Source organism: Egretta garzetta, unplaced genomic scaffold, assembly GCF_000687185.1.
Source record: "Egretta garzetta isolate BGI_Z169 unplaced genomic scaffold, ASM68718v1 scaffold292, whole genome shotgun sequence".
NCBI lineage: Eukaryota > Metazoa > Chordata > Aves > Pelecaniformes > Ardeidae > Egretta > Egretta garzetta.
This window is the reverse complement of record NW_009258789.1, coordinates 2110556-2136059: the sequence shown is the minus strand read 5'-3', so window position 1 is coordinate 2136059 and position 25504 is coordinate 2110556. Positions and strand designations below refer to the sequence as shown.

The following is a 25504-nucleotide window of genomic DNA, read 5'->3' as shown; positions in this document are numbered from 1 at the left end:
AAAAATCATCAGACATCCACTCATTAATGCTAACTTCATCAGCCACGGCGAGGAGCAGCGTACTCCCCTCGCCCTTCTGACTGCACACAGCTGCTAACCTGTTTGCCTTTTCTGCTTCTATCGGGAAAAGAGGGAAACAAAGAGTGTTTCACGCCTGTCACAAGATCACCTGATAGGAGCTTCCAAGAACAAATTCATCATTGCACATGCAAGATACAGTCAGGCTGACAGACTTTTTGCTGAGGAAATTTCTGAGCAGAAAGGGCAAGATTTAAATTGCTGATCAGCACCACTTTTGTTATAACATGTTTGGAAACAAACTAATGGATTGGAATTATGCTCCTTGTACCAGCTTTGACACCTGTATCTGCCATGTAAGAAATAAAATTTAAAAATACTTCAAAATATGTTCTTTCAGATGCAGATTCCTTTCTCTTCGTCGAAAGATTGTGAGCAATGGGTGGAAAGTTGCCAAAAAATGCATTTGTGAAGCATGGGAGCCCAGCTGGCAGAAGAGCGTGGGTCCCACCACCCAGCCCCTCTGCTCCTCCGGAGGGCAGGAAGGTCTGGCCCCGCTCCTGGCAGTGCCCGAGCTACACAGCGCACATGGGCTGGGTGAAGCCACGGCACGGGAGGGAAACCCACCACTCCCAGGGGTCCCTGAAGCCCTGCCCAAGACCTCCATGCTGTGGAATGGCCACCGGCCACAGAGGGTCCGTGGCCTCAGTTCAACCCCACTGCTGCTGCCCAGTCTGTGGGCGAGAGCGCAGCCAGGGACTCAGCCCTGCGCTCTGCGACCCCTGCTCCAAGCACCAAGCCCAATTGCCAACTTCTACTGACTGTTTTCATGCCTAAAGAACAAATATTGGAGATTCAGAGGTTGTTTAAAAATAAGAATTCCTATCCCAGCCAAACACCTCCAGTGCTGACAAAGCCCTCGAGCGAGGTTAGGTCTGGGACTCCTCTGGGCCCTCAGCCAGTGTGGTCTGCATCTTGGTCTACCTCAGCCACGCCAGGCAGGGCTTGGCACCAAGTCCCAGCCCTTTGAAAATAAAGGCATGAACAAACCTGCTTACAGAACAGGCGATGTCAGTGTCAAACACCTATAGCTGTGTCATCTCACTGGCAAATTATGTTAAGTACCAGAAGTTATCTCTGCCAGTGTTTGGGCTCTGGGATCTTTCAGTACTTCCCTCTCATTCTTCCAATTTTTGACCTTATGCCCAAGTTGGTTGCTGCTGAGAAGTGCAATTAGTGCCTCTCATAGAATCATAGAATCGCTTTGGTTGGAAAAGACCTTTAAGATCATCGAGTCCAACCTTTAATCTAACCCTGCCATCCCACCACTAAACCATGTCCCTAAGCACCTCATCTATCCTTCTTTTAAATACCTCCAAGGATGGGGACTCGACCACCTCCCTGGGCAGCCCATTCCAGAGCCTGACAACCCTTTCAGTGAAGAAGTTTTTCCTAATATCTAACCTAAACCTGCCCTGGCGCAGCTTCAAACCATTCCCCCTCGTCCTATCATCTGTTACCAGGGAGAAGAGGCCAACCCCCACCTCACTACAGCCTCCTTTCAGGTAGCTGTACAGGGCGATCAGGTCTCCCTCCACACAAAAGGGTTCCCAATGGCACCAATTAAGCACAGGACTGACGAGGTGCGCTCCCAGCCAGCTCCAGCCATCAGGTGGCAATGCTGGAATCTGCTTCCGCAGAGCACAGAGGGCTAATGAAGCTTGCCTGGAGACCCCAGCGATGGTCATACCTTGCAGGGTGGCTACTGGGACAGATACCGTCCTGCCCAGGCTCATCTGCATGCCCACAACTGCTTCTTCATTCACCTCGGAGGCAACCACGACCATGCCAAGTTGGTAACACCACCACTTTTACCTGTGAACACTAGGCTGGCATTCTCCAGTTCTTCCTGCGGAACCTTGAAGCTGAAGGACTCATTGTAGAAGGGATCTATCGTCCCCCGCATGCAGGAGGTCTTCTTGGTTTTTGTTAATTTTAATCCATGAACAAGCTGAATTTTCACAAAGGGATCTGACAAAAAACACAAGACACAGGCTCTGTGTTACAGGCAATGTGAGTCAGTACCCTGGACCGTGAAGGTTGGGCACCACAGGGGTGGACCGTGCTGGAAAACGGCATTTGGAAATGCTGCACCACCATGCTGCTCCCAGGGATTTACAGTGGAGAAAAAAAGTCAGGCAGCTGGACTAAAAATACTCCCTGCCAAAACCACAATGAATGACAGCATTGATAGAAGCCACACTGTTCTTTTTGGAAAATGCCAATATTCTGGCAGCAGCAGTGGCTGGGGCAGGGAACATGGGAAAAACACCTGAGGACATACGCATGAAGCATTTACCAGCCCGCATGCTCAGAAACAGCAGGGAGCAATGCCTGGACACTGGAGAAACCTCACACCATGCACAGAGCAGCTGGATACCATGCATGAAACCAGTGCAACACCAACGCTCGGGCAGCACGCAGCGGTCACAGAACAGCGCGGCCACAAACGGGCTGCCTTACAGAACACAACGTGGGGGTAATTCAGAGCTCCTGGTTCCTCACCTCACCCTGCTTCAGAGATTTTTACTTTAAATATGGCAAAGGTATTCACACCCTCTATTTTATCTCAGGGTAAGTGTTCCAAATATTTTTGTTATTGTTGGCTGTGTACATAAAATGAGTATCTGGAGCCTTGTATTAATAGGAACTGAGCATCCAAATCTGCCTGAGTCCCCCACAAATTGCAGCCTCACCACTGATCTGCTTTAAAAGCACACATAATCTGTGCATGAGTAATGTGAGAAATGCACTGCCCTTTACCTGAACCTTGGCTCATGTCTGTCTGAAGAAGCTGTTTTGCTCTAATGATGTCCACGTTCAGTCTTCCCGCGCTGGGTAGGTAGTTTAGTGACAACAGCAGCTCTCCCAGCTCCACTTCATTCTGCAGGGAAAAGGGAACGTGGAAATTCAGAACAGAGCTTGGAGGGTAAGGGAAGAGCAGGAAGAGAAATTAAATAAAGCCCATTTGTCTAAGTGCCTGAAAAATAAATTTTAGTCACTCTCTAAACTGCAACCAAGAACCATCTGGTGGTACCTCACGCTGAGCAGACACAAGAAAGAATACTATCCCCAGGTGAAGCTCATTCTTTCATCGCTGATCCTTCACCAGCGTTTCACCAGTCATGCAAAGAGGACCTATAAGGAGGAATGAATACGAGGTCAGTAGTTTCTACCTGCTCCATTTTGAAGGGTTCCAGGTGGTTCTGATCTTACCAACCTCACATCCTTATTAATGTACAAAACACGGACCCATTGGAGAAGAGGAGGGCTACAAAAATGATCCGAGGGCTGGAGCACCTCTCCTATGAGGACAGGCTGAGGGAGTTGGGCTTGTTCAGTCTGGAGAAAAGAAGGCTACGGGGAGACCTGATTGCGGCCTTCCAGTACCTAAAGGGGGCCTATAGGAAAGATGGGGAACGTCTTTTTAGTAGGGCCAGCTGCGTTAGGACAAGGGGAAATGGTTTTAAACTAGAACAGGGTAGGTTCAGGCTAGAGGTAAGGAAGAAATTTTTTACAATGAGGGTGGTAAAACACTGGAACAGGTTGCCCAGAGAGGTAGTGGAGGCCCCATCCCTGGAACCATTCAAGGCCAGGTTGGATGGGGCTCTGAGCAATCTGATCTAGTTAGCAGTGTCCCTGCTCACTGCAGGGGGGTTGGACTAGATGACCACTAGTGGTCCCTTCCAACCCTAAACACTCTATGATTCTATGATTCTAAGACATCCCCTCTCCTTTCCAGCCCCCAAGGACCACACCAGCCATTTGGGAAGTTCAGGCACGAGATGGTTAATGCATCCCTGGGTCACGGGAAGGCAATTCAGAGGAGACATCCCCTCAGCCCAGCTGTTCTACCTAGAGATCACGGCACAGCTTAACTGTGCCCTCGCTCTTCATCAGGCTGCACCACAGCCATAGCTTCACATCAATATAGCTGTTCAGCCATTATTTCTTTTCCTTTTACTTAATGATGCTTAAAACTAGTAATTAAAAAAAGAGCTGGAGAACTGACATCACTGCTCTTCAGCCATGACAGCTTAAAGTAACCTCTCCCCCCTAGCACGACCTGGCTCCGAGATGCTGTTATTCCCAGATGCAAAATACACACAGTGAAGCAATTCTGGAGGCTGAAAACACACCAGCCAGCTCGGGCAGGGCATCGATCCATCTGCCTTCGCCTCACGTCCGTGCAGGAGTGCAGAGCTAGTTCTTCATCCCAAATAGCCAAACGGTTCAAACCAAGCCTGGATCAGATGGTCACAGCCCATTCCCAAAAGGAAAAGGAGCTGCAGTGGTATTGCAATTCTAGCAAAAGGCTTAAGTATCTTTACTGATGCCCCAAATATTAGATTACAGAAATCGGAGACTAAAGGACTGGGTAGACAAAAAAGAAAAAAGCTCCAAGGCACAGTCATAGCCTGAAATGACCCAAAGAACCAGGTTCATCAGCAGATGGGCCAGTGCACGAGGTACCCATCCCTGGCAAAGCTACCAACGGCTCTGGGGAAACTGAGGCTGGGGCTGTGGGGAAACCCACCCAGTTCACAGCTATCCAGCTGCAAATGGAAAAGCACAATATCCACCAAGTGTGGATGAACCAGAGGGCTCGGACCGAACCTGAGGAGGCATCTGGGGAAAAGCCCCGTCCCTCTGCCACCTCTTGCCTGGGCGGCCAGCAAGCACAGGACCTGCTAACAGCAGGCCACTCGGCTCCTCGTCTAACAAGCCAAGTGCTAAATCTGATGTCAGGTAATGGTATCAAAAGTTTCCCTGAGGCACTTTGTCTCCTCTCCTGTTCCTGTTGACAACTCCCAGCAAAGACAGCGGGACATGCATGGCGTGCAGGAGCAGGGGGCAGGCTGAAGAAGTCCCGCACCTCCAATGCTACATAATACAATTCAGTTTAATTCCACATCCTTTTTTTGGCTTTCCACGGAAAATATGGCAATAGGCTGCCCCATTTCACACCAAAGGTCTCTGCATTTCAGGAGCTGGCAAAGGAACCCCTCTGTGTTTAATCCCGCACATTTAAGGAGCAAAGGATGGGGGAAGCACCATGAGGGGACCAGGGTGAAGGCTGCAAGTACAGCAGCATCCCGACTCAGCCCCCAGGCGAAAAGTGCGGGCCTAAGATCCTAAGGCAAACCCACGCGTCCCCCTCACATGCTCCGCTGCCCCAGGAACCAGCGCCAGGCTGGGCCACCTTCTGCCCGGCCCTCCCCGCAGCCCCTCTCCCAGACAAGAAAAAGCATCTGACATCTTGCCCCAAACTCCTTTTGTCACAGCATCTCCTGGGTCACACCGTGGGGCGGTATGTGATTACACAGCACACACACATTCACCACGTGCAGCTTCTCCCGTCGCTACAGTGGTTTTGGTTTACCTAGAAGGCACCCCTCTTCCATCAACCTTTGTCAACTCCCACACCATGGTTCGGTTCAATATAAGACATTTTAAGTTCTTTCCATCAGAAAGCCATTCCCCAACACAAACCTGACCCAAGACGTACACAACGCTCACGACTTTCGCGGGGTCAAGCCATACCTACATAAGCTGTTGTGCCCAATGGTTGCACAGTGTAAGGATCTAAAAGTCTCACATCCAAGGTGATTTCAATGTCACCTATCTAATTTAAACTATCATCTTTGGTTTGATTTTCCCCAAAACCGCTCCTCTCGGGTCTGTGGCTGGAACAGCCTGAGGACATGTTTATCATCGAGAGCAGTCGGTGACTTCTAAATCTACTACCAGGACAGTAATGAAGCATCACAGCACCCACAATCCCACCCACAACTGGATCCACCTGAGGTACCCCTCCACCCCAGCTCATTTTTTTACAACACATCAACATTTTTAACATATCCAGTCCTACTTTCACTTGCATTCACAGCTGCGTCAGGTTTCATGCAGGCTTTAATTCCTAGAAATTCAGGTACATTTGGACAGCACAAATTAGGAAACTAATTAGTGATGTTATTACCTGCTGGGAAGAGACAACCAAACAGCTCTGGCTGCAAATACCAAACTTCTGGGGCAGCCAGGAGGCAGGCTGGCACTGGGCATGGATGTAGGACCTTTCAAATCACCTCAAGCTTAGAGTGCTGAAAATCCACATTGACATTTGGGGTTATTACTTCTGGATTTGTCCACTGGTGGAACCTGTTGACCTAATCCAAGACCTGCAGGAACTAAGGGGCTCCCCTGGGTTAGGGAGGAGCAGTGAAGCTCAGGAAGGGAAGGTATATGGCCACGCTTCCGACACATTTACATTTATGCTCCATTTTAAAAAAATTGCCCCACATTGTACACTGACAGTATCAGACGGGGTATGTAACCCCCACTGAGGCACAGGCAGGAGAACCAGGCTTCTACCCCCACCGGGACCCTCCCTGGCAGCAGGTCCCATAACCCCTGCAGAGGTTATTGAATGTAACCACCATGCTCCTGCCTAACCTGCAAGCCTCCGGCAGGTAAAGATAAATCCCTGATTTTCCCTAGGACCTAACCTAACAGAGATATTGGCACCTCTAGAAAAATATTTTTGGCTATCTGGGCTTAAATTTGAGTAGGCGAGATATAAAACTCTATACACTGTAAGCGTGATCCATTGAAGTCAGAAGACAAGCATCAGCTTTAATGAGTCTCGGATCAGGCTTGATTTCCCAAATTTCCATAGCTCCTTCTGCCCCTTAATGCTTTTCAAGCGTGCCCAGATTTCTGTTAATTATTTTAAGGGAAGGAACATACAATCCAAGCCACAGAGGCCACGGCAGGATGGGTGTGCTCAAATCCAGCAAGAAAGCAGCAGCCTTGTTGTAGGCAGAGCACCAACAGTGTTTACAGTGGTAACAAAAGGTGTTTTCAGAAGGAAACCCAGATCCCCGGATAGCTCACCTCCCCGTACGAGTGACTCAGCCTTTTCAAGGCACTTAACTCCAGCAGTGAACTGCCTCTGATCTTATAAATGCATTATTTCTAGCTTAGCCGCAAGGATCTAGGAAACCTGCTTCAAATGCTGCCACAGTGCCGGAGGGGACATCAAGCACTTGAGAAAACAAATCAGCGGCCAGCAGCCACCAGGCGCTCCTCCCCAGCACATCGGACCGGTGCTGCCTCCACCGTGCCATGCTGCAGCGCACTCGCTAGCTTTCTCCCCTTCTTCAGTCACCTGTCAGCTTTAGCAAACAAGCAAGGAATTAACAGGTCGCTGCAAGAAGCCCAAGGTACAAGACATACCTCCCCCATGCTTTCCTCGACAAGCTCACGCCGCAGCGTACCTTTGCTGATGTGACAGTCTTGCTAATGAGACACGCTGGTGGCACACTGTGTGTCAGAGACGGAGATGCAGACAGAGCTCTGGCTTAGCGGACTCACTGGCTCAGCAGGCAAAAGGGGGGTAACTGGGGAACACAGTGGGGTCTACCATGAGAAGGAGAAACAGGACCCTTCTTGTTACGGGCCGGAGACTTGTTGTGAGGCAGGAGACTCAGCTCAGGAAGGGACAAGTGGCTGCAGAGCTCACCTGCACCTTGGGAACGCTCTGTGTTGCGATAACCATTGGCCCCCATGCCCATCACCTTCTTTATAGGCACCTTTATCAGCAATGGTGTTATTGCACGGATTGCTGGGGGACTGCAGGCGCAGAAGCGTGGGTTTTGCTTTGCCACACCTGGAACCTCCCTAAACCTCAGACTCGCACGGGGCTGAGCGGAGGAGAGGGATGCTCAGGCATGAGAGATGTCATCGGCTCGTTGTTCATGATGGGGAAAGGCAGTGCCTGAATTTTACTTTTCCTAGGTCTTTTCATCAGGAAACTAAAATGCTGTTGGTTTTGCCTTGAGTATTTTGCACACAGAACACAGTGTGCAGAGGTGCCCCTCAGGCACCGCCATGCAAAGGCATCATTTCATTTGCCATTATTATGCTGATGACGACCCGATTTGTGCCGAGATCCCAGATGACCCTGGAAAAGCAATTTCCTGTTTGGGGAGGTGAGGACTGACACCAAGCCTGGGATGTCTGAGGCCGTCCTGAAGCTCTGATTAACATTTCACTCCTGGCTGTTCCTCTCCGCAGCTGTATTACACAGCCAGCCGCTTGGATTTGCAGCCTTGGGCTCACCCGTGGATCCAGAACCTTCTGCAGTTACTGTTTGGGTTGAACCAGACACACACAAGAAGGTTTGGTTTGGGTTTTTTTTCCTGTCATCTGTGAAACACAAAGAGGCTACCTCAAGGGAAGAGGAGCTTTTAATTAATGCCACTGGCACGTCTTGTTTGGATCAGGGCAATCCTTCCCTCACAGCCCCCCCAGACTGTTTGCTGTGCACTGCTACAAGACCAGCAAAATTCTGCAGCTGAAACCCTCCCCAGTTCCCAACGGGAACCAGAGCACATTACATCAGCACAGACATCTATGCAACGCTCCTAATGAAGTTTCAGATTGATTTTCCTCCTCAAGGTTATCTGCGATGGTACCTCCAGGCACATTAGAAAACTGATGGTTTAGAACAGTTTGCTCTAACAGGCTTTCTACAGCATCCTGTGACACGCAGCAATCATTCATGAAGGCTGAGCTATTAAGGACTAGAACGTGAAAAAAAAAATATATCTTTACCAACAGATAAGAACAAGCTTACCTGTGTAACAGATGCTGAGTAGACATATGGTGAAGAGAGACACAAAACACTTTCTGAAGTCTAACTGGCTTTGCATCAGTTTGCACGGCCATGAGAAAGCCCCCCTGCACAAACACCTCTGGGCAGGTGAGGGAAGGCTTCCTAGGGAGAGTGCTGGCCCATGGCCCCACCAGCCCCTCCTCTGGGCTCCTTCTCAGCAGAACAAACCCCACAGCATCCCAGTCCTCTGTAGAAAGGGCAAGGAGTGAACAGCACAGAGGGGAAGGGAAGAGATTACCGAGGCAGCAGATGGAAGCAGAAGAGATGGATAAGGATAAAGAAGACAAAATGATCAAGAAGAAAAATTTCTCAGGGCTGGAGCTTTAAAGACTGGAAAAGGAAAGGGGGGGGGAAAAACCAACTGAAATGGATCTGGGAAAAAAATAAAGATACAGTGAAAGAAAGATGGTAGAATGCCATGAGCCAAAATATGACAACAAATCACAAGCTAAGAGCAAAAAATGTTGTCAGGAGACAAGACCACATGGGGAAGGGGTGTGAAAATCCAGGAGTCTGCTGCACTGCTGCTGAGCCTTTCCTGGGAAGGCAGGGGGACAGATAAGTGCCCATCACAGCATCCCGTCACTGTTCCCTTAGCTCCCAACTGCTGCAGGGATGGCATCCCGCCTCCAGCCAGGCCCTGCCCAGGGCATCTCTCCCGCCAGACATGGGTAAACTGCCAGGTTGATTTTAACATCCCGTTAATGAGCCCTCAGACCCCCATGCAACCAAGCCACGTTCATCATCAGTGATTCTGCATCATTCCTTTAATTAAGCAGCTGCTAAGCTTTTAGACAGATAAAATAAAAAAAAAAAAAAAAAGGGAAGAAAAGGAAAAAACCCTGACAGCACTCACTTCTGTATTTAATTTCCGATGGCTGTCATGAACACAGACAGGGGTCTGTTCCACACTGATGCACACAGCCCCGAGTCAGCTGTTGTGTCAGCTCTTTGAACCAAGTCTCTGCCTGGCCACTTTTAGATCGGTCCAATGCTTTATGCCTGCATGAGAGAGGGGTGCTGGCATTATTTCCAATAACACGCTGTGCTACCAAACACAAGGCATCATCCACATTTCCTGAGGATGGCTCCTTCTCAGGGCTGCAACGGATAAGCCAAGGAACAAGGGTGCCAAGGACAAACTTGGTACACGCACCACTGGAGGCCTCCACGCCGTAACCACCCGGCTGCACTTTGACGTAACACCCAAAAGAAAAGCTCCAAAATTACTCATTACCTGAATTTCAAATTCCTTTCTCCCTTTTCCTTCTCAACCACGGTGCAGTACTTCTTGTGGGCTTATCCCTGAGATGGGAATCAAAAACTGTAGAGAGCTGCCGTAGGAAAGCCACTCCATTTTTGAAGCACCTATCACCTAGAACGTAAAAAGCTGACAGCTCCTTAAATGACTGTCATCCTAGCGCACTCATAGTACAAAGTTAAAAATCAAGTCCAATACATACCCCCTCTACTATAAAAATGGCTTAATTTGAGGGGAGAAGGAATTTTTATGCTATTTTCCCACCACAACCAGGCAATTTTTTTTTTTCTTTTGTGGAATGATCTCCAAGCTCTCATTACTGCTGGTCTAAAACATTTATTCCTGCCCACTCAAATCTGCCAAGAGAGAAATGAATCATATGTCAATAAAACTTGGGGTCCCAAACATGTGCTTCAGAATTAATCTTAACGTCGAAATGTGTGAATCTGAGCCCAGCTACAGCAAGGCCTGCCAACTTCATTCATGGTAATTAAGCAAAGCCACACACATTTAAGGGGATATTTAAGGAGCGCAGAGTGTTCCTATGGGGACTGGACTCAAGAGCTACTGCATGAGCAGCTACTGCTATTTAGAAACGCATTAATTACTCTGCAAGAAAAAACGTTCCAGAACTACCAGGGATAAAGAATTTGGCAATACCTACTTTGACATTTTCTATGGGGAATAAGTCCTTCTGCTTAGTTGCTGGCTCTGGTGATGTACTGGACGGCAGCTCCCCTCTGCCTCCGCTCTGGACTCAATCCCACCAAGCGCTGAACACACGATTCAAGCTAAAAAAGCACTTATACACAGATACAGTCTTTTGCCTGAATCTTAGCATCAAGTGGTTTATTGCACTGATCCCGCAAGGCTGAGGGAACCCACACTGGGGTTCTCTGACAACCCATTCCCAACCTAATGAGTATGGCAATGCTGCACAGCCCCCCTCCTTACACCCAAGGTAAGTTCTCAGGCTGTTAGTTAACAACCAACTCCATGAGGTGGGAACAATGTTCTGCTACATATGATGATGGGCTTTCACCCCTTGAAGAGCTGTACATCCCATCTCATAGCTTTAAGGAGCTTATCCTGGCCCAGCTCACAGTGGAGTCAATGGAGTCATCGGCTGCAGAATCTGGACCATGCCTCAGTCTGGGAGAAACCCACCCCCCCCCGCCAATGCCAGACACCAAGAAATTGCTGGCATCCCCTATATTTTTTATGCTCCTGCTGGCATAGTCCTGTCCTGGGGCAGTGTCCCGGTTCTGGACTTGACAGGCTCAGTGTGAGGGTGGGACAAGGACCCAGCACCCGCCTTTACCAGCGCGCTCCAGGGCAATGGCTTCCAGGTGGATGCAGCAAGTGCAAAACAGATGTTCATCTTAGCCAACACCTTTTAGGCCACTTCCTCTGTTCTTCCACAGACCTTGCCCCATCCCACTCCCACTGGTATGAAGAGAAAACCTCCACAACTCATGCCATCTGGATTCGCTCTCCTCCATCTCTCCAGCTCATCATGTTTTTGTCTATAAATGCCAGTTAAAAAAACATTTTAAAATCACATATTTTTTGTCTTTCATCTCTACATATCACATCTATGCCTGCCTGTTTTTCTCTCCCGCCTGTTACTGGTTTTCCAAACACCTGCTTCGGCATTTTCTGCACCCCGACCTTCATCGCTGGGGATGCTGCTGCCAGCTGCTGCTCCCTGTCAGAGCCCCAGGGCGGCAAACCCAGACTGAAAAATTGTCATCGACTCACGATCAGAAAGGACTCATGTTCAATCCAACAAGAAACTAATAAAGGCTGCCTGTCCCTCAACTAATCAAGCAAAAAATAAGCAAGAAGTATAGAAAAAGTTGTCAACGTATCAAGTCTATCATTCCACAGGCAGAATCTTTCAACTAGCAATCAAAAAAAAAAGCCTCTCAAATTTCTAGCACCAGCATCACTATTATTGAAAGATTAAAATGTCATTTTTCAAAGGAATAAGCTTTACTGGTTTACTTCTTCCAGGACTTATTTTAACCCTTTGATCAATGCATTTAACTTTAATCACCACTAAGAGAAAATACACCTTATTCAATGAACTTAAAAATCTTATCACTGAGAAAACATGGGAAGATGATATCAAACACCCTCCCTGGATACCTGGATATCCCTGGATACAAGAAAATATGAAAAGACCAAAACAAGGCACTTCAGTAATGAAGGTGCAAAGGACTTTTTGTGTAAATTAAGTTTTTCCATATGATAGCAAGCAGAGAAATGCAAAAGGCTTGTAAGGTTAGGCTTGCCCATTCAAAGGGAGTTTCCTCTTTTTCTCCTTCCTTTTATAAACATCAGAAATGCCAATTTCTGCATAAATAATTTATCTTGAATCCTGATGAAGCAGACAGCACTGCTGAAAACAGCAGCAGCTTTCAATGAAACTTGGGAGAGGGAGGGAGGAAGGGCTGGCTCCGAGCTTGGCACACGAAGGCAGAGATGATCTTGTCTAATCAAGGTCTGTATTAGCTGTGGAATGAATCCATGCTACTAATAAAGAGATACATAATACAGAGAACTATTTATCATGCAAAAGCAGAGGGGAGGGAAAAAGCAAGGCTGCACGGTGTAAATCATGGGAGGATAACAGGATGCCAAGAGGAGAGCTCTGCCCTCAAATACACAACGCAGAGCCTGCAATGAACCACAAATGCCAAGAAGAAACAAACTGTTGCAGGCATTTGTAAATAAACACCTGGGGAAAAGGCCCAGGCGGTGAGGGGAGCCCAGGAATCATATCTGTCCTCGTCCATTTTCCTTATGAACCGTGTCGTAACACAGCTGTCCCCTCACCCCCCACTGCTGCTCTGCGGAGCAAAGCAGATCCCACTGACGTGAAGACACATCCTACATAACAGCACACTCAGGGACCCCACAGTTTTGACTTAGGCACAGTTTTCAGAACTTTCCTTTTTGCATGAACGATGTTCAGGCTAATCCCGTAACACTCCTACTTCCATTACAGCAAATCTTAGTGGGCTCTCTTGCAGTTATCAGGGGTCTCAACCTTCTCCCTTACACACTGCAGAGGGTAGGAGTGAGAGGTAAAAGCGCTCTCCAGCCCCCCCGCACACAGAGAGGGGGCAAAGCAGAGTCAGCGACCCGGCTGACTGCGTATAACCACTGCGTGGTGGATTTTACTTCCACAAGTGTCTGATCACAAGTTTCCACACCAAATCAGACTCTCGGACCCACACCGTAAATCAGCGGTGAGGTCAATGATTTACGTTCATCCTGTCTAATACCTCTGGCTATGCCACCCTTCTGTGAACACATACAAATCAAAGAAACTGTGAACCATCTGAGTTCACGCAGGGGTTTGATTCAGCAAAGGCTCTGAAACTTAGGAATTGCAGTCCCAGAGCTGGTGAGGAACTGGGAGAGGCAATCGTGTTATACCAACCTTGAGTGCTACTCTGTCCTTAGCACAAATGCCAGAGATGGCGCTCATGACAAGCTCTTAGCTTGGCTTTTTACAGCATCCTACGCCTCTACCTATGCAGGTGATACGGCTAGTAGCAAATCTGGTAGCTAACCACTGTTCCTGGCTTCAAAGTTCAGACTTTCCCTTTGAACAGCTCTTTTCCTGGCTGGAGAGGAGGTGGCACTGTCCAGGGCCCTATTCTGAGAACAGACATGGAAGCATGCAGACCCTCTATACCCTCTCCTCCCATCCCATCTGATGGTTGAATCTAGTCCAAAATTCACACTCCAACTTGCATGCATACAACATGCCACTTAAATAAGACAAAATCTGCAGCAAGTTTATTTCCTCCAGGGACATGATGAAAATAAATCTATCGCTACCTCGCAATTTTTCACTTGTGCATTATGCCATATGTCTTCTATACACTTTCTGGCATCAAATTATTACTGAACTGGCACCAGTGGTTCAACTCGTGTTCCCAAATGTCCTGGTTCCGGCTGTGATAGAGTTAATTTTCTTCCCAGTAGCTGGCATAGTGCTGTTTGGATTTAGCATGAGAAGACTCTTGATAACACACTGATGGTTTAGTTGTTGCTAAGCATTGCTTACACTAAGTCAAGGGCTTTGAAATTTTCAGCTTCCCATGCTCTGCCAGGGGCACAAGAAGCCAGGAGGGGGCACAGCCAGGACAGCTGACCCCAAATGGCGCAAGGGCTGTTCCATACCATATGACGTTGTGCTCAGAGGGAGCTGGCTGGGGGGAGAGCAATCGCTGTTCAGGGACGGGCTCAGCATCAGTCAGCAGGTGGTGAGCAACTGCATTGTGCATCACTTGTTCTGTATATTGTTATTATTATTATTTTCCTCTGCTGCTTTATTAAACTGTCTTTATCTCAACCCACAGGCTTTACTTTTTTTTCCCCCCCCCAATTCTCTCCCATCCCACTGACGGGGGAGGGGACGAGCGAGCGGCTTGGTGATGTTCAGCTGCCAGTCGGGATTAAACCACAACACCAAAGCACAGTCGTGTTAACGCCACAGGGGTGACTGAGATGGGACAGTGCCACTGCAGTGCCTGGGAATGGATGCAGGGCACTTCTTCCAAAAGGTGCACGCTTCCAAAGCAGTCGTGATTTATTCTCATTAGAGCTGGCATAGGATGTTTTGTCATGCCACCTCCTTTGAACATGAAAGAGCACAGCTCCTCTACCTCACTGTGTTAGCTATAAGACCAGTCATAGGCCCAACATGATTTCAACCCAGCAGATGCTGTATTAACAAGATGACAATGACTAATTAGACACTGCATTACTTGCCAACAAGCAAAGGAACCGCACAAAAGAACAGTGAGAAAAATTGTGGCAATAATCTGATAAATTCTGTTACCTGAGAACTAGGCACAAGGGCTTTCCACCAGTGTCCGCCTTTCACAAGGTCTACATCGCTCAAGGGCATTGACACTTTGCCAATAACACAATGGCGCGAGAATTTGTCAAAATCCACTACGGTTAAAAGCAGAGTTCTTCTCTGGGCTTCTAAAAAGGGGATTTCAAATGTGTACCTCTCTTCAAACACCGGGTTCTGCGTTTTGCGTTTCACTCCGGTCTGCTTGGAGTTCTTCTGATCAGGAAGAAGGCAGATCTTCACGTAGGGGTTGGAGTGAGCCATGTCTTGTCTTGAACCATCGTAAGAAATCGGAGGCGGCAGATCTTTAGCCTCAATGACTCGCACTATTAGATAATTATGCAACAGGTCATACTGAGTGCTAAAATGCAGCATGCCCAGCTGATACTTCGATAAGATCTCCTCATCTGTCAAGGAGTCCATATCATCACTATTTGAGTCAAGAGAATACAGTCTTGGTTCAAATTTTCTAAAATAGTCATCTGGGGTATAGGTTTTTCGCAGGATAGTTGGCTGAACTATTTCTTTCTTGGCTCCTATTATTCCGAACTCGATAGGCTTAATGTCAATTAACGGAGAACTCGGCCTCCTCGACTCTAAACCTAGACAAGAGAAATGCACAAACGCGATTGTTAGAAACTCAGCTGAGGCCATGACAGGCACAAGTCAGCCTGTGCTTCTTCGGGTACAGTTATTCTGTGCCCGTGCAACGCCCAGCACCGCAGGCTCCCCAGTGAGACCTTTCACCAGTACGCTGCCAATGGTTAAGAGCACCCTTAGTTACACTGAAGTGCAAGCTCAGCTACACTTCCCCCCACACACACCATTTTTACGTCTAATTACCATGCATATGCTTCAGCAAGAAAAACAGTGCTGGCCCCTTCCACTGTGCTCCTGCACAGATATTTTAATCAATGTACCTCCGACTTTACTTGATTCCCTGTCTAAAAGATGAAAGAGCAAGCACTACAGTTTGATTTTCTTCCCCACAAGAATTACATTAATGTTGGAAGGACGACCTTACTTGAAATCCGCCTCGTGAGGCTGTAAGTGGACCGTGATGCATCTGAAGACGACCGCCTTCTGTCAGGGGAAATGTCCTGAAGAGTGGGAGGCAGCTCACTGATTGTATTATCAGAGTCTCCATCTTTGTCCTCATTTTGGCTGCTTATCCTGTTATAACAGAACGAGAGACCTTTGGGTGATTCAACCGAGTCAAAGGAGTACATACAGAATAAAAATGCATGCTGGTATTCTGGGTCTAATCTCGGGTGCACATCCCTGGATGCTGCGGGGTATCTCCTCATCTATTTGGCAAGCAAAAGGCCGAGCAACTGACTTCAGACCTATGTAAAAAACAGATGCTTTATCTTTCTGCCTGCCTTTCAAACAGAGCTATATCAGCATTAGAGCATGACAGAGGCCACGCAGGCATGTGTGACTCAGATTTTGATCAGAAGTGTTATATGTGTCTTTAAGAAAAAAGAAAGGAGAAAAAATACCCACAAACCACAAAACCCAAACAGTAGCTTATTGCTGTAAATTCACAGCTACACTTTGGAAGCACAGCCTTCACTAGGATGAACCAGTGTGGGAAACCACCACACAGGCATCTCAAACCTACTACATGCCCCTCTCAGTAAAACAGTGCTTTGCAGGTACATCACTGAGGTTTCAAAACTCAAACTTATAAATGCAATTAATTAACAGCTACTTATTAACATGCCTTTTTAAATAATGGGGTGCTTTTTATCCACTTCTGTAAAGCAGATGTGGTTCTCCCAAGACAATAATTTTACTGCCCAGGGGTCTTGGTGGGAGCAGGGAAGTTGGCAGGATCTATATTACAAAGCAAGTTGCAGTGAGAGCTGTAGCATCATTGAGAAGACTCAAAAGAAGACTGGCATCATAAAGAAATCCACGTGTAATTCCCATTTCAGTTGAGATTACATATTGAGAATATATATTGAGATTTTATTTTCGTATAAAACAACATTTTGATTAAAAACCTCAACGTGTCATAGCTGCAGCGGCTCACAGAAGCAGTCAAGACCTCCCAACCTTGACTGAAAGAAGAGCAAGAGCAGGCAGTACCAAATGCAGGAGATAAAGTCTCCAACTGCACCTCCAGAGGGGAGCGGCTGGCAGACATCTGCCGATGGAAATCAAAGCACACAGTGGTATGTCATGTGTAGCGCATCATGCAAAAGAAGCCTTTTGGTTAATCCATGAGACAGAGCACTCCAAAAACCAGCAGTGGATCACAAGGAAAGCATCAGCATGAAATGAGCAAAGCAAAGAGAAATAACTGTGTGAGTTTTGCTCCTGATTCACCCTTTCTACATGCATGGCTTGGTTGGGTATAAACAAAATATGTTGAATCATTTGCTTTAGTAACCAAAGACTGGACTAGAGCAATAAATATATTCTGCAAAACGCAGTAAACTCACAGAAAAGGCCCCCCAAATATAAAACAGATTTCAATGGGAGCTTCTTACCAAATTCACAAAGTTCACACCAGGATCCATGCAAGTCTCACCAACCCAGAGTCACACAACTCATCCACATTAAAAAAAAAAGGCTGCTAATAATCAAAACCAAACCCTATGCTAAAAGGGGCATACAATATTTGCACAGCTCTGCAGCCCATTAAAGGCAGTCCAGATCATGCAGTTTGACATATAATCAGTGCTTGGAACACAAACAGCTTTTTCATGCCTAAATGCGGGTCTACGCAATCATAGGCAGCATTTGGATATACCTGTGTTTGAGAAGCAAATGCACAGAACGAGGAGAAGGCAGGGTGAAAAGGGAATCAGGAAGAGAGGCATTAAAGATGTTCTACAGTGGGTAAACATAATAGTGAGTTAATAACATACAGATGACCTTCAGTAAGGAAATTGCTACTGAGCCACAATAATTTTTCCTCAAATAAACTTTGGCTCTGGTTAAAGTAGCTCTGTTTCTGTTTAATCCAAACCTCTGGGAAGAGGAGCTGCGTCCTGATTTCAATTCAGTCTCACAGACCCTGCACCGTTGGGGGTTTATGCAGAATATTCCACAACAGGCAGCCAGCGTACACCCTCGCTCCCAGCCATTTCTGCAGAGACCAGGATGCAAGCGCTCCTCATGAAATAACAAGCAGCTAGCATGCGTTCAGGTCAACGCAATTAAGACTCCCTTCAGTAAGATTTTTTTTTCCTAAGTTGTCACAGTAAAAAATTCAGAAAGTGAGAAAAATCAAGTCCCCCAAGATGAAGGGCTTGAACTTACAGCTGTAACATCCCCTCCTCAATTTCCAGGAGAATGAGGTGCCTCAGAGCTGCCAAAGGGAACACGTACGGGCAAAAAATAAATTATGGATTATTAAGCACAGGCATTCAGATGTTTGCTAATGGCCAATGAAGACCATAAAAGCAGTTTTCCTCTGGGGACTGGGCGGGGAGGTAAGGAAGGAGCAGACTGCATTCTGCCTTACACCAGTGTCCTGGGCCCGTGACGAAGTGGCAAGATAGAAAGATCCCAGCTGAAAACCTAGATCTATTTTTAAAACACTTTCGGGCTGCAAGCAGAGAATACAATAAATTGATTTGTTCCCAAATTCAATGCACACATCTAAATGCAGAATATGGTGGTGTCAAATCCCTCTTCCATTTTAGGGGTTTCCACTAAATCCAAAGCCCCCTTTTCAAAAAATAAAATAAAAAAAAAAAAGGACGAGGGGTCAATTGGCATACACAGATCTCCGAGCACTTAAAAACATACCCGTTAAACACTTTATTCTGAGACCAATTCCAAACCCTTACTGTAACATTTAACTCCAGACATTGTTTCCTACCTCCAAAAACACATACGGAGATTTAGAGTACAAGGTCAACATAGTGAAAATAGAAATCTTCTTCAGCTTCTGAATTCTGAGCCAGCAGAGGCTGCATGGGATCATTTCCACCTTAAACCTGCACACACAAAAAGCATAGCCCTCCTATTGATCAGCAAACAAAATACACTGCTGCTGTCTCCTGCCTTTTACTCTCCTTTCCTCTTCGTCTTCCAGACTCTTGCTCCTCTACAGGCTCATTTTCTCCCCCTCTCCTCTCAATCATGTCTCCTCGGCTCCTTTCCCTCTCTGTATCTCCTCTGCTGCCTCACTTCTGGGTTCCCTCACCATTTCCCAACAAAGTCACCCTGGAAGCTTACAGCACTGCCATCTTCCCTGGCACCACCCTGAGGCCACCCCAGCTCCAGCAGAGGAGCCAACAGCCTTTTCAAGCAAGCAAAGCCTGATCTCCAGTTTCCACATCGACGTGTGTTAACAGGCATCCTTAGGGATCACAGGATTTGCAATGGTGCCAGAGGAGATGGTGACTTCAGCGACCTTAAGGCATGGCAGCATCCACTCCTCCTCAGAAAGCAAAGCTACTGCTCTCCTGTGTCCTCCTCTTGGATACAGGCTGCCCCCCTCAGGCACCACCTCTGGATCTCACCTCTTAGCGCTAGAGCAGAACAGGGAGACCCTAACTGACCAGATTCCCTAAGGCTGGAAGGGAAGATGGATGCATGACCTAGGCTGGGGTCCTGGGGACCCTACCCAGGGCTGCTAGCATGAGTAGGTGCAGCATATAGCGCAACATGAAGAACTGGGCTTTTTTTTTTTTTTCAGAGCGCACCGTCTTCTGCTTATGGCCATTCCAGTAAGTTAATCATAGAGGCTTTCAGATGGAGCAGGACTGGGAGAAAACAACATAAGCTGGAGAGAGCATTTTATGAGCCCAAAGGTCTCCATGTTCTCTGCCTGTGGCAAAGTCACCATACATCCAAGTTTTGAGATCAAAAGAAGAACAGAGCTTCAGTGCTTACAATGGCCCCCTTAGCCAGACAGATGGATCCATCAGTCAAAAACCACACTGTGGGGCAATCACCCCACACCCCCAAACACACATTATGTCCCTTCTGCTCCTCAGCACACCACAGAAACTCCAAAGCATCCTCTCACATCCAACCCAGCTACTTGTTCCCAAGTATGCAATTGTTCCTGCAGCAATCTTCTACATCCAATACTGCAGCCTCATCACTGTGTGCTCCTGGGCGCAACGCTTTCCTATTTAGCATTGATTTTGTTTCCATTTCCCATTAATTGCAGGTGAATCCATTTCTGGGCATACATCAAACTCCTAAATATGCTGCTCCACATTTAAAAAACACTCTATCACATCTTGAACATCTCTATTTTTATTGCTTTGATATTAATTACCATCCTATTCTACTTGGATTCAAAAGAGTATATAGACAAGACAAGTATTTAAACGTGAGACAATTTATTTCATGCAGCACCAAGACATGGACCTTCCAGACCTGACCCAGAATAAGAGCATGTTTTCACAGGAGCAGATAAAGTTAACTGAGCGTCTCGGTGCCTAGGTACTGAGTTCTGAGCATCACACGATGCACTGAACAGGCATCTCCCGTGCCACAGCTTCCAGACGCGACGAAGCTGCGTCCATCAAATGATCTGCTCTCACAGAAGACAGCCCAGCCAACAGAGCAGACCCTAAAAGACAGGAGACCCCTCCTCCTTCTTGGTCTCACTAATGCCTCCATGGGGTCACTTTTGGGCTGCAAATTCCCAAACAAGAGGGAGTAGAACAAGGAAGACTTCCCTGACTTTCTTTATAATAGATTCGCAAAAACACTAATCAAAGCCCCAGATAAAACCTGGCATTGCCGCTGTTGCTCTTTAATGATTCAAGAGGAAATCTTGAAGAGTACTAAGATGATGCGGGAGATCATGTCTTGCTAAATGAAACTTTGGATTAATTTCCCCTTCAGAGCACGCACAAGGTACGCCTTTCATCTGCCTATATGGTAACCACCTTCACGCTAGGATAAGAAAATGTTTCCAAACAACCTCATCAGCATTTCAGCTAAGTAGAAGTGCTCTACAGGGCTGGTCTGTTTGAAGAGGAAATAGGACTGAAGAAGAAAAGCATCTTTAGAAAAAGGTGCACAGCGAAACCAGTTATCAGCTAGCTATGCGAGCTTACAAAATAACTTATGTCTTACTCATCAGAAAAGTGTTTTACAAGGACTAGCCCTCCTGTTCGAGCTAACGGGGCTGCCCTTTTTCACCTTGCCATTGAGTAGCCTACATTCCCACCCTCAGCAGGAGGTTCCTCCTTCCTACATGGCATCCTCTGAACATCCTATCACCACTCTTTATCAATACTCTCATCGCAGCTGAACTGCCCTACTCCTCAGTTAAAGCTATGAAATTGTGCATCTAAACTTACAGCCAGGCTGGAGTTTGAGCAGGAAAAGGTCCCAGGATTTCAACTTCATCTTCATTTGTTTGACAACAGCTACAGTCGAAACACTTCTGACAACAATTTCTACAAGTCCACCGGCACAGCAAGAGATCCGAGATTCTAGCGAGCAGACCCTGAAGCCATTGGAAACCAAAGTACAAGATTACAACCCATCAGTAGCTATTGAGAAATAACATTCAGCTGTATTTATGTTTGTGTTTCTGCAACAGAACATTAAGAACTATATTTATTCCATCTATATCAACAGACAAGTGCTATGCAGTTACCAGCCCAACTTCACTGATGCCATAACAAGGCAGAAAAATAAGCATTCGCTGCAGGTATTTTCTCTCTAGTAGCAATGTATTATTATGTAGGTTGGCAAGAGGGTGATTTACAAAACACTATGGCGTAGCAATATGCTGAAGTGGAAACATGCTTATTCTTTCACACACATCAACAAACTAATAGATCGGCAAATGTACAACAGAAGGAATTAAAAGCAGAAGGTAAGTGAAAGCTCCGATTTAACCCGGCAAGGGTCTAGTTAATTTGAAAATCTTAACAAGCAACATGAACACATTTCGTCCCTGTAGATGTATCAGCACGTGGTATTTGCATGATCCATACACATACAGCATTACAACCTGACAAACTCGCCACTACAATGGATTAGCAAAAGCATGCTATGCACACGCCTCCCCTCTGCTACAATGATTAATTTAATGAAGAACCTTCAATGATTTTTTTTTTTTTTTTTTCAAAAGAAGTTACTTGACCCAGGAAAGTGTTGCATTTCTTCGGTTCCTTGGTGGCACTGGTAGCATCCCTGATAACAGTGCTCCTTTGCAGCTACAGCCACGGGGTGTGAGCACCCCATCAGAGAAGCAACAGGCTGCTGCCCCATTTCCACGCCATCCCTACTACAGCCTTCCCTCCGCTTCAAAGCTCCGCTTGCTTCAAGAGGAGCAGAAAGCCAAACCTCAGCCCATTTCCCACCCACACCAGCACCAACTTCTGCAGTTTGTAAGAAGGCTCATTAAGCAGCACAAGGGCATTGCTAATAAAGGGCATCACTCCGTAGTCATAGGGGGAGACACGCAGCTGCAAGAGCACAGCACGTGCACACACAGGGTCGAATCGCTTTACGATCGTATGCGACCTTGAAATGTTCCTGAGAAGCTGAAGAAATAAAGCATGTGAGAATTTCTCCATAGATATCCCCCCAAAATACTTGAGCCATCTGCAGTATTCACAGATGTGCAGCTACAAGGGCACTACCACACCAGGCAAAGGGGCTTCCTCTGAGGAACGCAGGTCTGCAGAGGAGACTCCACAGGAACATTTCTTTTTGCTCCAGTAAAACACACAGTTTCTTCCATAAACAAAATCTGAACATTGCAAAAAGAAAAAATTACCAGCCCAAAATGCGGTGCATTACTTATATCTAGGACATCAGTAAAGAGTCAGAAAATACGAGACAATCCCCTCAGGACGGAGAGAGGAGACAGAGCAGAGAGTGAATCATCAGATTAACTCACCTCATTTATTGGTTCCAACTGTCCTTTTAGACATCCAAGATGAAGCAAAGGGGAACAAAATGAAAAAGACAAAAACAGGTTAGCAATGCTCAAATAACTTTAAATTTTCTGCCACGACATGCCCCAGCCTGGGATGAGCTTGGATTTCTGGCAAGACAGTACCTTGAAAGTGTTAGGGGAAGGAGAGGTCTCCTGACCAGGCATCAGATTCTGCTGTTTCCAGTCCCTCTCCACCAAGCTCCCTCTACTCCTCCTTCCGCAGGAGCAAAATTCCCAAACCCATCCTGAAGCATGAAAATTCTGCTCATTGCCCCTTGCTAACAGGGTATCACATGCAACCACTTATTTTCTTTTCTTTAATAACCTGTCTCTAATTGCAGCAACTACTTGCCGCTGACAGCAAACCATATCCAAATTTTCCAGTTAGATGCCACAGTGGAAAAAAAAAGGCAGTTGCAATGGCAACTCGTTAAAAGCAACATTTCTAGGAAGGGGCACAGACTCAGAATACTATCCATTAGTACACGTCACTTGAGGTAGCTGCGCATCTTCAGTCTCATCCTCAGATGGGACTTGAAGAATATAAAAAATAGAAGTTAAATGCTTAAAACTTGAGTCACACACTCCAGTTCGAAAATCTGCACTGCAGCCACTTCCCCCAAGTCATGGAGAAAATCTAGAACAAACAAAGAAATCATCACAAGCTGGTGTTTTATTTGCAAAGTCACCCTTAGAACATTATAGTTGACCCACTCTGTTGAAAACTGGAGACTTAGTAGCATTTCAGATGCCTGATGAAATGTCTTTCCTACCACTTTCTTTCTAATGTCTGAGCTTCCTAACTGTCCTGGCTGTCTTTCTATAGATGGAATCCCTTAAAAAAAAACAAAACAAAAAACCACCAAAACCACACAATAACCCCCCCCACCCCATCCCCCACTCTACTCTTCCGCATGCAGAAACTGATTTATAGCTTTATGCTCCTGACAGGGACAAGAGCAGCCTTTTATAAAGAAGCTGGGATGCAGAAGTTGCCTTCAGTTCCAAACTCTCCCATGGACCACATTTCAGCCCAAACCTCCCTTTTCAACTTCTCATAAACCAGTGCGTGGTGAAAAGACCACCACTTGCTTGAAACACAAATTAAGAGACTGGACAGGCTGCAGTGGAATGTGACAAGACAGTGATTACCAGATACCCATGGACCAACTGTTTAAGAGAATCCTAAATGGTTTAAAGGGCTTTATCATTCCTTATTAATGCAAAGTTGCAGCCAAAGCTACAGTGGTTTAGCAAAGCTGCAACAAGAATATTTAAATTGCTCTAAAATGAAGCGGCTGGAGCCGCGCCACACGATCGAACGCCATAGCACGTGCTGTGCGAAGGAAGTGGCATTTCCGAACAGCCCACAGGGACACACCGTAGGCTTGTGTCAAACAGCCCTCCTGGTTACAATCGGCCACCGGTGATGTGAAACCACTCCTGTGTGCCACCAGCCCCAAGAGCATACACAGCGGTCCCACAGGCACCATAATAAAGTGCCTCTGTGACTACCCGCAGACAGGAAATGGGAGGACAGAAGTAAGAACTAAAAATTACAGTGCAGAAGAGGTAAACAAGTAACCAGCACCATACAGGGCTTAAATGCAGGGACCTATGAAAGGAGAGCAAACACGACCAGCTGTGTGCATCCACCTCGCTCACACCAGGCAGGAGGATCGGGGCTGGGGAAGGGCAGGGGTTGAAGGAAGGATGCAACAGCCAAAAGGTGCTGGGGAATCCCAGGGACCAAAGCTGCTACAACACGCTCAGCACCCCAGGAAAAGGGCTCGGCCATCAGGGGGACGCTGTCGTGCCCTGCCATGTCAACCCAAGCTGGACAAGCAGACGACAACCCAGCCGAGAGCCCCCAGCCACGAGTGAACCCTCATGAAGGGCCAACCGCGGCTGTCCGACGCGCATGCCCTTGCCTGGAGTCAGGTGCAAAGCAGGGCTACATCTCCACTTCGCACCTTGCTGCAGGAGCCCAGCACCCCCAGCTTGCTCAGGCCCCCACAGAGGCTGCAAAGCAGCACAGCCACTGGTCACAAACAGGTCAAGGGACCAGCTACAACAACCTGCCATGGCAGCGCCCCCAGGGATGCTGCAGCAGGGTGGGGTCCCCACTGGTGACAGGCTGGGTTGTGTCCCTGCAGTTATGGCCCCAGGGAAGGCTCACAAGCCCCACCACAGTGGATGCAGCTGCCCAGGGACACTGGGGTCCCCCCAGCCACACACCCGTGGGTGGCCTCCCACCGCCTCAATCTGCCTGACACCACGGTGTGGGGATAACAGGGTGTCCCCACCGCCCTTGTCCCCACCCAGGTACCCCCACCCCGCGCACTGGGCCCCGGCAGCAGCATTGCCAAAGGGCCCGCCTGGCCTCACTTGAGGTCCCCGCCGAGCGAGGGGCCCTAGGAGCCCCACAACCACCCGGCTCTGCCCCGAGCAGGATGGGGGCCATGGGGGCACGGCAGGGCAGCTGGAGGGGGACATGGCCCCATGGGACGCGGGGTCACGTGTGGCATGGGTAGCGGGTGTCTCCATCACCGCCCCAGCGCCCAGACTCCCCGTGCAGCTGGAAATGCTCCCCTCGGGTTTATCTTAAAACTGGGCGGCAGCCTTCAGAGCTACAGATGGAAAACAGGCAGCTGGGAACCGCAGGCCTGGAGGGGAAAATTGCCCAGGGTTTAAACCAGTCCAAAATTTAATTCGGCCTCGCACTGC

The 25504-nt window shown here is 47.5% G+C and overlaps 1 protein-coding gene across 2 annotated transcripts in view; it reads right to left on the bottom strand.

Moving 5' to 3' along the window:
- SYT17 (synaptotagmin 17) overlaps nucleotides 1-25504 on the bottom strand; it is a 48757-nt gene that overhangs the window by 13803 nt on the left and 9450 nt on the right. The window contains exons 2-6 of one of the 2 annotated variants that reach the window (XM_035889247.1): nucleotides 22739-22756; nucleotides 15920-16068; nucleotides 14878-15497; nucleotides 2842-2962; nucleotides 1894-2049 (exon numbers count right to left, since the gene is read on the bottom strand). In XM_035889247.1, the coding sequence (XP_035745140.1) occupies nucleotides 1894-2049; nucleotides 2842-2962; nucleotides 14878-15497; nucleotides 15920-16068; nucleotides 22739-22743 (1051 nt within the window). In that variant the 5' untranslated portion in view covers nucleotides 22744-22756. The remainder of the gene's footprint in view (nucleotides 1-1893; nucleotides 2050-2841; nucleotides 2963-14877; nucleotides 15498-15919; nucleotides 16069-22738; nucleotides 22757-25504) is intronic. The other variant, XM_035889246.1, reaches the window with a different exon arrangement.